The following is a 13,928-nucleotide window of genomic DNA, read 5'->3' on the forward strand; positions in this document are numbered from 1 at the left end:
TAACAGTTCTCTCCTCTGCTTCTCCTCTCCTGCTGCTGCCCGCTCTTGGGGGCTCGGAAGTGTGGCTATCCAGCTGGGCTGAGTCTCCCAAGAAGGACGTGACAGGTAGGGCCTGGCGTGCGTGTACGTGCATGCTTGTGAGCATGTGTGTCATAGCACAAGTGTTCTGTGCTTTAGGCTGCTTTCTTTCTGCATGAATCCCGGTGATGGCCCTTTTATTGGCATGGGTGGCATCTCCACTAGCTGTGCCCTTGCCTGACAGGCAAACCCTTTGTCTTCCTCTCTGCCAGCTGAGGATATTTGGTAGTGAGTGGACCACGAAGCATTGTGAGACCCCATGCACTCTGGCCCCAGCGTGTGTGGGTTTGAATCCTGGCTGTGCTTTCTTGGAAGGGTTGTATAACCTCCCCAAGGAGATGTGCCACCTCAAGGGGAGCCAGGCACCCAGGAAGTGTAAGGATAGTGGGGTAGGAGTTATTGCACAGTCCCTCCTGGTGGCAGTGAGGCTGTCCTGCCAGAGACGAGTCACCTTGCTTCGAGGAGCTGAACTGAGGTCCTTACTCCCCAAACCGGGCTTCCTGAGAGTTCACTGGGAAGTTGGAGAGTTGGGCTAGAGAGTGAGTTTGTCCTGTGCCTGTGACTGACTGGGTATTAGCGGCTCATAGTCTTCCTGACCCAGCAGTCCTGAGCTTGGAGCTGCCTCTAGCCTCAGGATCTTTCAGGCCTTTGGCCTGCCTGGCAGAGATGGCCTTGGGGGAGTTGGGCCATGGCTATGTCTGGCAGAGCTGGGCCACAGGTCAGGGACTTTCTGTTGAGCCTTTAGTCTTAATGCATGGTGGCAGAAAACCCAGACAGTGCTAAGGGAGATGTCGGGGTGGGGGAGGAAAAGGATTTCCAAAAGCATCTTCTGTGGAGCCCTTTTATTTCTGAGAGCAAAGATTCAGGGATTAGGAGGTTTAGGGGACAAAGACAGAAGGGTCAGGGACCATAGGGGTTTGGGTCAGCTCCCCGCTTCACAGCTCAGGTGTAGCCCCTCTCATCATATCTGCTGGTAGGAAGTGGAGGTGGATTTCATGGGAGGGGGGCTAGAAGGAGGGGAGGCAGCAAGGGGAGGGCCCTCTCCCTTGAATTCCTAGTATTCTCTATGATCAGGGCCTGAGCCTGAGCTAATCTCTGGGCGCCTGTCCCTTTTTCCCTTCTGCACAAGCCAGTGAGCTGGAGCCCACTTGGCCGGGGGCAATACATTCTATTCACTAAACGTATAGGGCATCCTGGGAGGAGCTCACTGTGGGGCTGTGGAGAGCCCTTGGTGGGGTGCCCAGGATGAGAGGGTGATGGGGAGACTGGGGCGGAGCTACCACAAGGCCTGGCTCCAGAGGATCCCAGCTGTCAGGAGCCAAGAGGCACAGAGAAAGTGGTGGGGGCTGGTGGGGGCGAGACAGCTGCCCTGGAAGTCCCTAAAGCAAGTCACCAGTCCTCTGTGGGCCTTGGTTTTCCTTCTGGAATGTGGAGGATTTTAAACTCGGAGGATGCAAGCTGATGTAGGAGTCCTAATAGATAAGGGTCTTGGGCTGCTTGGCTTGATCTGCACCAGAGTCTACTCAGATCCCCTGGCTCTGGCAGGGGCCCGCTGCCTGCCTGGAGGTGGGAGGCATGTTGCAGAGACATGCTTCCCTCCCAGGCCTCCCTCTCTGCCCCTCTTTAGGGTGCTTGTCCTGAGCTGCCTGCTGATTGCAAGGCTCTTTTCTAGCTCCTCCTTCTTCCCTCGTATCTCCCATTCCCTCTGTTTGTTCTGGAAACAGCTGTCTGCAGTTTACCCAGGACTTTAATGCCTGTCACTTCATGTTCCAAACAGCCCCCATGAGGTACTGTTATGGTTCCTGTTTACAGATGAGGAAGCTAAAGCTCAGAGAAGTTAAGTTTCTCTCCGGGGTCACAGACCAAACAAGAACAAAACAGGACTGGACCTCTGATGCTTGAACTCATTCTCAGCTTTGATATCTCAAGTTTTAGGCAATGATTGCTTCCTGTATTGTGTTCTATGGGGTATGACATCTTAAGGCAGTGGTGGTGTGAAGTGCAGACTGCCCAAGGAACCTGCCCAATGCTCAGGAAAGGATGAGAGAGGGCACCATGGCTGGGTGGTGAGGGAACTTCCTGAAAGCAGAAATGCTGGGGTACTCAGAGAAGAGAGAAGCATTCTGGGCAGGGGGCACAGCTCTGGCAAAGGCTTGGAAAGGAAAAGCATGCCTAGAGCAGTGTTACTGGCACATAGTAGGCATTCAGACATGTGGGTTGAATCATGAATATTTCACAGAATGGTGGGGGAGGGGTCAGGGAACTTGAGGAGCTCAGATTGCAAGAAAGACTGGAGTTGAATTTGGCCTTTATTCTATAGGCACCAGGGAGCCCTTGGAAGTGTTGGAATAGGAGACTGACTTGGCAAAAGCCTAATTTCGAAGTTTAAGTTGGCAGCCAGGAGCAGGCAGCAGCCAGGGTTCCATCCAGGTGGTAGCTGGAGGAATGCAGGTGTGAGGCAAGGGTGGGACAGGATCCCAGGGACAGCCCAGGACTCCAGCAGGCCAGCCAGGAGCTCTGTAATAGAGCATGAGACAGGGGTGAGTGTTCCCACTCTTAGGTGAGACCTTAGTCCAAACTCCCAACCCCAGAGGTGCTGTGCTTCCTAGAATGGACCCGCCCTTTGTCCATGCTTTTGGCCAAGCCCTGTCCTCTCAACACAGGCAGCTCTGCCACTGCCCCTCCCTCAGGCAGACTCCTCCAACCCCCAGTTTTCCTGGCTATGGCCCGCTGTATGGAATGACATCACTGCCCACCAGCTGCCTGGCCTTTGGAGTGCTTTCTCATCTGGATACCTGCTCCCAGCCCCAGCCCACCCACCCGCCTACCCATGGGGGCAGCCACACTCCAAGAGACAGATGCCTGAGAGGGCCAGCTGGGAACCCAAATGTGCTGAGGCCACAGTGGGGAAAACAGAGTGGGAGGGAAGCAGGAAGGACAGAGTATGTGTGTCGCTGTGTTTGTCCCACAGCTGCCTCCTAGAAGAGCCTCTCCTTTGCTCTGCAGCAGTAAATTAAGAATGTTCTCTTCCCTTCCTTACCTCTATCCCAAAGTATAGGCCTTCAGGAAGCTCCGGCCAATTTTCCAGGGAGGCAGTAGAGGGGGCGGGGGATGGGAGAAGGCATGCCATGTAGACTTTTCTCCACTTTGAAATTTAGCCTCAGATTTTTCTTGGTCTGGATCAAAATGAGATGATGTCTGTCTACCTACCAGCACCTCCTCTTTGTCCTTCCTCACTGACATCATCTAGTCACAAACCCAAACCCCATTGCTCCTTCTTGCCTCAGTTTCTCTGATTCCTTTCCAATCCAATCACTGCCCATCTGTCTGGCAGTTCATTCATTTCACTAACACAGGCATTACAGTCTAGCCCATCGAGGTAGCAAGAGTCAAAAAGAAGCCCATGCTCCCATCTGTATTCAGTGTCTGAGGATCTCATGAGAAAGGGGCCCCCACTGAAGGCCAGGCATCCCAGCCCCCATAAGCCATGTGTGGTACAGAATTTAAGACCAGATGATAGCAGCAGGGCTTGGGCTCAGTTCCAGCTGTGTGCCCATAGGTGAAAGGGGGCTGTCACGGGGCCTGTGCTGTATCAGGTAGTTGTGAGAATCGAACAGGACAGAACACCACAGTCCGATGTTGCAGGAGGTCCTGGTGGTAGAGATCCAGTGTCACCCATACAATTACCATATCCCTTTGGACTTGAGAGCACTTCTGTAGAACTAATCTCTTCTATTTAGATCTTGAGTTTTCCTCTTCTCCCTTTTCACACCCACGATCCCCCAAACCAGACAGGTGGTCCTACAGGGGAGAGGCCAGCATGTTTTGTGCTTGTGTTCTTAGGAAGTGCTGCTGGCCCCAGAGGCTTCCAGGCCTGTACTGATGTCCCCCGGGGCACAGTGGGAGGCCATCTGTCAGCCTAGCCTAGCTTATGGCCCATGGCAGGCGCAAGCGCAGAAGCTGCCAACATCTGAGTATAGAGGCGGGGGCCTCCCTGATGCCCAGCTGTTGGGTACATTTCTGCTTGAAATTCAATCCTGGCTTTGGAGGGGCAGCCTGAGGCTTACATGTTCATACGTACCCACCCACAGGGCACACCTCAGCTTAGACAGAGTCCCTTCTGGGTCTCCAGAGGGCCCACTGGGGCTGTGGAGCCAAACTACACAGGGGCACACAGCCCAGGGCTGTGGGCTTTTTTCTCTCCCAGGGAGAGCTTTCCCAGTGCTCTCAGAATTCTCTGGCCATTGTCCTGTGCCCTTGCATGGATGGATGGAGCCTCCTCCAGGAAGGTCCCAAAGATCTCAGCAGTGCCTCAGTCAGTGGGAGGAGAGGGGGCATTCAAAACACCTGACCAGTTACCCCTGGACCACTGAAGTCCAGCCTTTGGGTTTTTTAAAAAGCTCTTTGGGTGATGCTGCACCTCTTAACTGTAAGATTTATCATGCGAGAATAACAATATGTATGTATGGAAACAAAAACAAGAAGCTCTGTAACCAGGAACTAACTGGAGACATGGAGAAGTAGTAGAGTACCAGCCATGAACCTTTGAAAACGCTAAGTGAGAAATCCACACCCTTGAGTTCAAGTTCCAGTACTCTATGAATTTGTGCGCACGTGTACACACACACACACACACACACACACACACACACACACACACAGAGTAAAAGAAACACTAATGCAAAGACATGGTTTGATACCTCTCTGCACCCTACCTCCCACCAAAAAGTAAATGATTTGTTTTCTCTATACCAGCTGTGGGAGCTGGGGTAAGCATCCTGCTGTCTCTGAGCTTCTGAAATGTGTATAAATGGGAAAAGAGGGGGGTGTGAGTGAGAGGATGTGATTCTAGGTTGAGGCTCCATGAGTGCCATATGGAACCAGGAAACTCAGCCATTGCTGTGGTCAGACTAGGGATGTGAAGCCCCCAGTCTTCAAAGAGATTGGCAGGCATGGAGTTTTGTGTTTGATGTTGGTTTTGAAATGGAGTCTCATTCTGGAGCCCAGGCTGCACTTGAACTCAAGATCTCCCTGCCTCAGCCTCCAGTAAACTGCTATGTCTGAATGCCAAAAGGTTTAAGTAGTATCCTAGAACCTCCCTTTGGGCTAGATACCTCTATTTGGGAAGGCTTTCTGAAGATGGTGATGAGTTGGGTCTTGGATGGTAGATTTCATTAGCTTTCTAGCAAAAGCACCTAACGTTAGGTTTAGGTAATGGTAATTGTTGAAGCACAGAGGGGGTTTATGGAGCGCATATAGCCGCACAATCAGCCAGATGGGGATAGCCCAGGTGGTCCATCCTCCAGCCTGGTGAACGACTCACTGGTCCAGTGGCTGGTGAGGCAGACAAGTTGTTTGCTCCTTGGAGCCTGCAGCCTACCTGCCCTCCCTCTTCTACACCTCAGCCTCCATCCCTGGATCTCCTAAGAGGGTGGCTGGAGGCTGCTGGAGCTTGAGCATATCCCAGCACTCAGGGAAGAGGGAGATGGAAGCTTTTGCTGAGGGCAGAAGCTAGGCCTATGGGCCGCCCTGAGGCTGAGCCTGCCAGAGTGACAGGAATGGAGCCGAACTTAAGGAAAAGTTGGCGGAGGTGTGGGGGTTTGGGGGGCAGAGGGGGGCGTGGGCTGGGCTCCAGTGCTGGCGCTGGGACTTGCTTCTTGGGTTTCAAGTAAACAGTCTGGGCCCTCCTCCCCTCCCCTGCCTCCACCCCCTGCTCCTCATTCGATGGGTCTCATGTGTTTCTATTTAAGGGCTGCGAATAAGCCCCAGTGATTGGCGGCCTCAAACCCTCTGGACTCCTCACAGCAGGGCCTGGGCTGTGGAGTCTCTCCCGCTCTCCCTCTCCCGCCTCAGGGAGCTCGGCTGCCTTTTCTCTCTTGGCTTACAGGCTTGGTCGGGGTAAAGGCCGGGGCCTCGTCCTGGGCCTGCGCCCTCCGCCTCTTCTCTCTCTTTCCTGCACTCTGGCCTCAGCCCTCATGGGCCGCCCACTGCTTGCTCCTGGCCCTCCCCGCACACTCTGGCGGGCCCAGGAGTCTAGAGACCACATCAGCCCCAGGCCTCCCTGCACACTCCCCCATGCCCGGCTGTGACTAACTCTTTGCGGCAGCAGGCGGCTTTCCCCACACTTTCCTGGGCCTCTGTCTCCATCTGTCTCTGGCCCTCTCCTGCCCGTCTCCTCCTCCTGTCCCCCCGGCTCCCCATGTCCCCCGGTCCCCGCAGTGTAGCGGGCCGGTGTGGGGCCTTGCTATATGGCCTGTCCTTGGGGCCCAGCAAGCTTCGAGCCCTGGCTGCGGGCTGGCCCGTGGAGCAGCACTGGCGACCGAACAGCCTCTCGAAGGGGCAATGGACAGGGGGCGCCCTGGCCGCGGGGCCATGGCTGGCCGCTGGCTCACCGCGTGCTTTCTGCCCTCACCAGGTGCCGACACCAACGCCGAGCCCATGATCCTGGAACAGTACGTGGTGGTGTCCAACTATAAGAAGCAGGAGAACTCCGAGCTGAGCCTCCAGGCTGGGGAGGTGGTGGATGTCATCGAGAAGAACGAAAGTGGTAAGTGCCTGGCCACTGGCTGTCCACTCGGGGTTCCAGCCTGGCTCCCCAGCCCGGCAAGGTTTTGTTTCCTTCCTCCTCCCCCCACCTCTGCAGCTATACGTTATTTCCATCTGGCAGGGAGAGAGGGCTGAGGAGTCTGAAGTTCCCCCTGTTGGTTTGGGCTACAGGCCAGCAGTTTGCCTGGTGGTGGAAGAATGTCTCTCAGGCTCAGGGATAATTAGCCGGCTTGTGTTAATGCGAGACCCGGGTGGCAGAAAGCAAGGTCCAGCCCTGTTCAGGAACCCCATACTATCTGAGGTCCATGGCTCAAGGGTACCCAACAGCACTTTCCCCTGTTGGGGTCATATTCCAAGCCAGGATCCAGGCAGGGGCCTGAGAACGCAGCCAGCTAGTGGGCAACATGGCTATAGCATCACAGTGGGATTCAGAGTCCCCAGGCCCCCCAATGAGTTGTCTGGGGAAGGACCAGTCCTGTAGGAGTTGGCCCATGTTTGGGTGCTGAGCTGATTGCCCCCTACTGAGCTGGAGGCTGCCGAGATTTGGGGAAAGGACCCAGATGGGATGAAGCCAGGTCCTGCAGCCAGAGAGGGTCCTTTAGTGTTGTCATTAGGAGCAGACGGTAGGGGCTGTGCCGACGGCTGCCCGGGAGCTGCTGGTTCCAAGGTTCTTACGGAGTGTGCCAAAATCCATTGGTATCCTTGGCAGCAGAAGTCGTGGCAGGTGGAGAAAAGAGCCCAAGTGTGTCAGTCCCATGTTTCGGGTTCGTGTGGCTTTGCAGGGCTAGCAATGGGCCTCAGACCCAAGACATCCATGGGTAGTTTGCCTAGGCCTGCCTGGCGATACTTGAATAGGCTTGGAAGTATGCTATTCCAGTTCCAGTTTGCTTGGGGAAGGAAGGCTGATCATGGGAGCTCCCAGCAATGTTTCCCCAGAGAGGCCTCCCATTCTCGCCTTCTTCCTCTACATACTCAGTCAGTATTTTGAAAGCCAGTCCTTTCTGTGGACAGAGAGACTGAGGCACAGAGATTGAGAGGAAGCAAATGTCCTGAGGTTAAAGATGGAATCTACGTGCTCCAGATTCTTATGTCTAGGTGACAGGTTGCTACCAAGAGGCTGAGACAATCCCAGGGAGCCTCTGGAGGAGATGGGCCCAGGATTCTATGAAAGGCCTTAGAGACAGGCTGATAGAATGCAGAGATGTAAGCACAGGCCTGACTCATGACCCTCTGTGACCTGGGGTCTTCACAACCCATTCCCCCATCAGAGACGTCAGTCTCTGCCTCTGGGCCTGGAGCCATGTCCCTGGTTAATACCTTGACCCCTGGCTCTAGGTGGCCCACCACACTGGTTGTTTTCCATGTCCAGCTTTGCTTTCAGTCTTTGTTATGCCACTTCCCTGTTTCCCAAGGAAGCTGCCACTGCTATGAGGAAGCTGCAGAATCCCTAAGCACCTTTCGTGGTGGAATGGGACATGTGGGGCATGGGGTCTGTTGTTCATTTGGGAGCTTCTCCCCTCAGGGACCCTTGTATTGCTGTACCAGCCCCCTGGCATGGCAGCTGTCTAACTCCAGAGAAGCAGAAAGGGCTGAGCCCCAAGGTCATTGGAGCCGGCCACTGGTCAGGATGGCAGACGGTACATATAAAAGGAAGTCTGTCCTGCTTTAAGACTCCATGATAACCAGTCGCATGTTTGTCCTCTCCTTTCCTAATCCACATCCATGACCCTAGCAATGCTTGGAATCCTGCCTGTGTCTAGGAGAGAACGTCGAAAAAGCAGGAGTCAGTGTTGGCCTGGGCAGTGTGTGGAAATACCACGTGTGGAGCACTCCGTGGCATCTGAGGAGGCCCAGGCAGCTGAGTTCTGGTTCGCAGACCTTATGAGAGAACGGCTGTCCTTCAAAGCAGGATTCCACCTTCTGCCTACTACATCCCCCTACTTCTCTAAGCTGTGATTGTCCTTTGTATAATCTGGAGATAACCTTGTGGCTGCTCAGAAACAGGAGGGAAGCAAATGACCTCCATGTATCTTGCCCCTGAGTGGAGATGGCTTCTCTACCGCAGGTGTTTGCATGGGGGCCTGGAGTGCTGTGGCCATCTAACTAGTGCCCTCAAAAACCAGGAGGCCCGAGCATATAGCTAGCTTAGCCAGAGAAACTAAGTGGGAAAGGAAGGATGCCAAGTAGCAGAGCTGGAGAGGTGGTTCCTTGGTAGGGAAGCTGGCGGGTGGGGAAGGAGGCGTGCTTATCCTGAGAGCTGGCTTCGCAAGGGGTGGCGATTGAAGCTTTTGAACTCTGGAACAAAGACTCACTTGTGATGCCCCTGACCTGGGACATGGTGGGCATGTTGAGGCATTTCCATTGGCATGGCTGGGCAGCAGCTCCAGTCAGCATCATCCCCTAGACCTCCCATTGTGTGCCTTCTTATTTAGCTGGAAGTCCCTCAGATGGAAGATCCATAGAGAGATCTAACAACTTCTGACTCAGCCTGCTCATCAGAGTCCCTGGGCTCTGACCACATTGCAAGGTGAAATGGAGATGTGAGCATTCCAGCACTCTATTTTGATCTGTGCAAGGAATGTGTCTGCAAGGTAAACCATAAGGCCATATGTGGTAAACACCAGGTGCCAGGTCATGTACTTCACAGGCTCATTCTACTAGAGTCACAGAGCCAGCTTAAGTGGTAGAAAGTATTCTAATGTTTTGTGACTGAAGTAATAGGCAAAGAAGTTAAGCGATCCCCTGAGGGGGGCTTGGGGTGGGCTAGTCCCAGGTGGGAAGTGAATAAAGGTGGTGAGGCTGTGAAGAAGCGGGGGGGGGGGGGGATGTGGGCTGATAGAGATGACCGCAGAGCTCCCTGGAACACGTCCATGCTGAAGGATGTCTCTGGGACCCTGCTGGTGCTCACGGGTGGTGGGAATTTGCACTGGTAATTAAATATTTGAACTTGGAGGCAGCCAAAGATGAGATGATTTCAGCTCATCTTGTGATGTGCTCCCAACATCCGAAACAAGCCTGTGTCTGGGAATACAGGTGTGTAGAAGTCAGGCACCCAGCGTAGTGTCTACTTGGCTTACAGGAAAGGTTGAAGTTTCTTAAGTTGTTATTATTGCTATTGTTATTGTTTAGTGTCAGTTCTGAGGGCTTGTACTCAAAGCCTGAGTGCTGTTGCTGAGAGGTATTTTGTGGGGAGGGGAGGGAGAATTATTTATTTTGGTGTTTGCTCAAGACTACTGCTCTACCACTTGAATCATTTTTTTGGGTGGTTATTTGGAGATAAGAGTTTTCTAGACTTTCCTGCCTGAGCTGTCTGAACAATGATCCTCAGATCTCGGCCTCCTAAGTAGCCCTGAGTACAGACATGAACCACTAGCATCTGGAGAGCATTCTTTAACAAATAGAGAGAATGTAGAGGCAGATACAGAAAAGAATTTTTTTTTCTTTCTTCAGCAATCAGTAATCCACAGGTTCACTGACTAGCAGGGTCAGGGTTAGGGTCAGTGCTCAATAGGGTCAACTGTTTTGGTAGCCGTTGCTCTGTGGAATGGTGCCTGAAATGCTTCCTTCTGTTTTTATTTTGGCCAGTTCTGGGGCTTAAATGCAGGACCTGGGCACTGTCCTTGAGCTTTCTCAATGCTAGCACTCTACCACTTGAGCCACAGCATCACTCCTGGCTTTTTTTTTCTGTTTTTCTCTTTCTTTTTCTTTCTTTCTTTCTTTCTCTCTCTCTCTCTCACTTTCTTGCTTTCTTTCTCTCTCGCTTTCTCTCTCTTTCTCTCCTTTCTTCCTTCCTCCCTCCTTCCCTCCCTCCTTCCCTCCCTCTTTCTTTCTTTCTTTCTTTCTTTCTTTCTTTCTTTCTTTCTTTCTTTCTTTCTTTCTTTCTTTCTTTCTTTGTGGGTCATAGGGCTTGTACTCAGCCTGGGCTTTTTCCCTGAGCTCTTCTGCTCAAGGCTACCACCCTACCCTTGAGCCAAGCCCTAGAGGTTAATTGAAGATAAGAGTCTCAGGTCCTTTTGTGCCAGGCAGCTTGAACCTTGATCCTCAGATCTCAACCTCCTGAGTAGCTGGGATTACAGATGTGAGCCACCGTGCCCGGCTGCTCCTGGCTTTTACTTTGTATGTGGTACTGAGGAATCAAACCCAGGCCTTCATGCATGCCTCATAGCAAGCACTCTCCTAGGTCACACTCCTGGTTATGCCTCCTTCTAGTAGGACATTTGTGTGCCTCAAAGACCACATTGGCCGTACCTTCCAGCAGGAACAACTGGTCTAGCATTTGCTGAGTGGTGATGTCAGGGTCCTGGTTGTTCTTGATTTCTGGGCTGAACTAAGCTGCCTCCAATTTTTCTAGGATTGTTTCCTTCTGAGGACTGCAGGGCCAGGACAGGAAGTGGGAAGATGAGTCAACAGAATTTTTCCTACCTCAGCTTTCCTCCTCCTCATCTTTGCTTATTTCCTGGCTCTGGAGTGATACACTGAAGGTTCTTATACTTTCTTGGGAAACAGAAGATTTTGTGCTCCACCATTCCATTCACTTAGTTTGCCAATGAGAAAACTAAGCCTTGAGAATCTTTGCTCCATTCACTTAGTTTGCCAATGAGAAAACTAAGCCTTGAGAATCTTTGCTCCCCTCCAAAGCCAGTGCTTGCTTTGGTCCCAGTTGAGCTGTAAGCAAAGAACAAATTCACTTCAACTTGCTCAAGAGGTTATTAAAGAGCTTTGACAAAGCCAGTCTTCAGTGAATATTACTAAAGCCAAGCATGAGAAGTGAATTCCAGCCTTAGCAGGTTGAAAATGGGAACCAGTAGAGCAGCTTTTATTTGTCTCTCCCTTGGGTACCATATTGATTGAACACATAGCTATGTCTTCTGCTGACACAGAGACCAACCTCCCTTCTCTTCTCATTCACTCAAGGTAACAGCTTGTTGGTTGGCTATCAGCACCAGATTCTGTGTGACCTCTCAGTAGAGATAGCAAGTAATGATTATCTATGGTCTCTGGTTTTGTAAGTTCAGTTGGGTGCAATAGTACATATTGTAGTACATATTGCTACTGGCAAGATAGAGATAGTAAACTTCTTGGGTCCCCAAGTTGAACCCCAGCCTGAGCAACATAGGAAGATCCTACCTCTTAAAAAAAAATAAATAGAAATATTGTTCAGGGACTGAGAGTTTGGCATAGTGGTATAGAGTACTTGCCTAGCATGCATGAAGACCCAGGTTCAATTCCTTGGTACCAAATACCTAGAAAAAGTCAAAAATGGTGCTGTAGAGCTCTAGCCTTGGGAAAGCCCAAGGACAGTGATCAAGCCCTGGGACTGGCCAAAAAAAAGTTAAAAATAATGTTTAAGCTTGATTAGTTCCTGGCCAGCCAATGGGTTGGCAGGCCTCAGATCAGATCTCTATCGCTGGTCTAATCAGCTATGTCCTAGAGAAAATCACAAGTTATAATCACGACTGCTTGGTAACTTCTTCAGCAGTGGTTGTTGAGTGTAGGTTTTTAAAAAGAGAGGCTGGGGGGCTGGGAGTTTGGCCTAGTGATAGAGTGCTTGCCTAGCATGCATGAAAACCTGGGTTCGATTCCTCTGTACCACATATATACAAAAAAAAAAAAGCCAGAAGTAGTGCTGTGGCTCAAGTGGTAGAGCTCCAGCCTTGAGAAAGCCCAAGGACAGTGCTCAGATCCTGAGTTCAAGCCCAGGACTGACAAAAGAAAAAAAAATTAGGTTGGAAGGGGAAGGATAACCAAGAAGATGGCAGCTTTTACCATTTACTTGTATGTAATGAACAGGGCAAAGAATCTGGGTTGAAATGTGCTGTGAACCAAGGACGTAGCTTGGTGGTAGAACACTTGCACATGAAGTTCTGGGTTTGATGCCCAGAACTTCAAAAAGAAATGAACTAGTGCTGTCCTGAGTATTAGAGAAAAGTAAGAAGCAGTTTGTTTCGTGCTAGAAAACAAGGCTCAATGATATGTAGCATGTAAGCTTTGTATATGGATACAACATGTACATAGTATTTTTAATTGGTTCACTTATTTCACCATTTTTGAATACTTTCTTTGTCCCAAGACCTGTGTATAAATTGTATGTACATCTGAAAGGATTTCTACCTCATGGACAGAAGCATTCTGGCACTTAAAAGATGGCCTGTATACTGTAAGGGTTGAATAACTTCACAGGTTTTCCATGTTCTTTTTTTTCCTTTCATATTTATATTAGCATATTATTTGAACAATGGGGTTTTGTTGTGATATTTCCATACACACATACATACAATGTATCCTGATCAAATTTACCTCCTCTATCACTCTCCCCCCTCCCCTACTTCCTCCGTTTCTTAAATGGAATCTATATCCTCTAAGTCTTTCGTTTGGATTTTAACCATCTGATTGCCCATTAAGAGTTTCCTGCTATGCTGTTCCTAGAAAATGAGTAACTCGGGCCTGGGAGTTTGGCCTAGTGGTTAAAGTGCTTGCCTAGCATGCATGAAGACCCGGGTTCGATTCCTCGGTACCACATATAGAAAAAAAAAAAAAAAGCTGGAAGTGGTGCTGAGGCTCAAGTGGTAGAGCTCTAGCCTTGAGAAAGTCCAAGGACAGTGCTCAGGCCCTGAGCTCAAGCTCAGGACTGGCAAAAAAAAAAAAAAAGGAAGAAAAGAAAATGAGTAACTCAATAAAAATACCATAAGCTGTTTCTAGAAAAGAAGGTTTATTGCAATTTGCATTGGAGATAAGTGAACTAACATTTTGATCTCTGCAACAGCCTCAAAAGAGTTTAGTTCCTATACGCCAGTTTCTTTGGAAGGAAGATCCTGCTGGGAGCCATCCAAAAGCCTTGCTCACTGATAGCTCTTTTCTTCCTAAGCATGATGTGTGTCCACTCCTGCCCTGTCCACCTAATCAGCAATCCCTGTCCATTCTGGTCCAGGATCATCTCTGGCATGTAGTTTGTCCACCTCATGCAGCTGGTTAGAGGGAAAAAGGGCAGGGGTCAGCAGAATGAACCTCGAGCCCTTCAGCCCAGCTTATTCACAACAGGCTAAGAATTGTTTTGAGGAGGAGATTGTAGGACAACCTAGTAATTACAAACATGAGCTTCGAGCTAGATAAACCTGGTTTGCAATCTTGATTTGGTCACTAACTTTGGTGACTCTGGGAAAGTTTCTTTCATTTTCTTACCAATAAAATGAGAATAATTATGCCTATTGCTCTACAGTTGATGTACATGAATTCAGTTTTCTCATAGGGCTTGACCTCAGGGCCTAAGCACGGTCCTTGGGCTTTCTCAAGGCTAGCATTCTGCC

General features: G+C 50.7%; 1 protein-coding gene across 4 annotated transcripts in view; it reads left to right on the forward strand.

Moving 5' to 3' along the window:
* Positions 1–13,928, forward strand: part of Sh3pxd2a (SH3 and PX domains 2A) — a 184,934-nt gene that overhangs the window by 131,956 nt on the left and 39,050 nt on the right. For 2 of the 4 annotated variants that reach the window (XM_090345954.1, XM_090345955.1), the window contains exons 7-8: positions 61–105; positions 6,494–6,625. In XM_090345954.1, the coding sequence (XP_090202080.1) occupies positions 61–105; positions 6,494–6,625 (177 nt within the window). The remainder of the gene's footprint in view (positions 1–60; positions 106–6,493; positions 6,626–13,928) is intronic. The other 2 variants (XM_090345951.1, XM_090345952.1) reach the window with 1 other exon arrangement.

The sequence above is a fragment of the Megascapheus bottae genome, chromosome 15 (genome assembly GCF_031878675.1).
Source record: "Megascapheus bottae isolate mThoBot1 chromosome 15, mThoBot2.hap1, whole genome shotgun sequence".
In the NCBI taxonomy this organism is placed as follows: domain Eukaryota; kingdom Metazoa; phylum Chordata; class Mammalia; order Rodentia; family Geomyidae; genus Megascapheus; species Megascapheus bottae.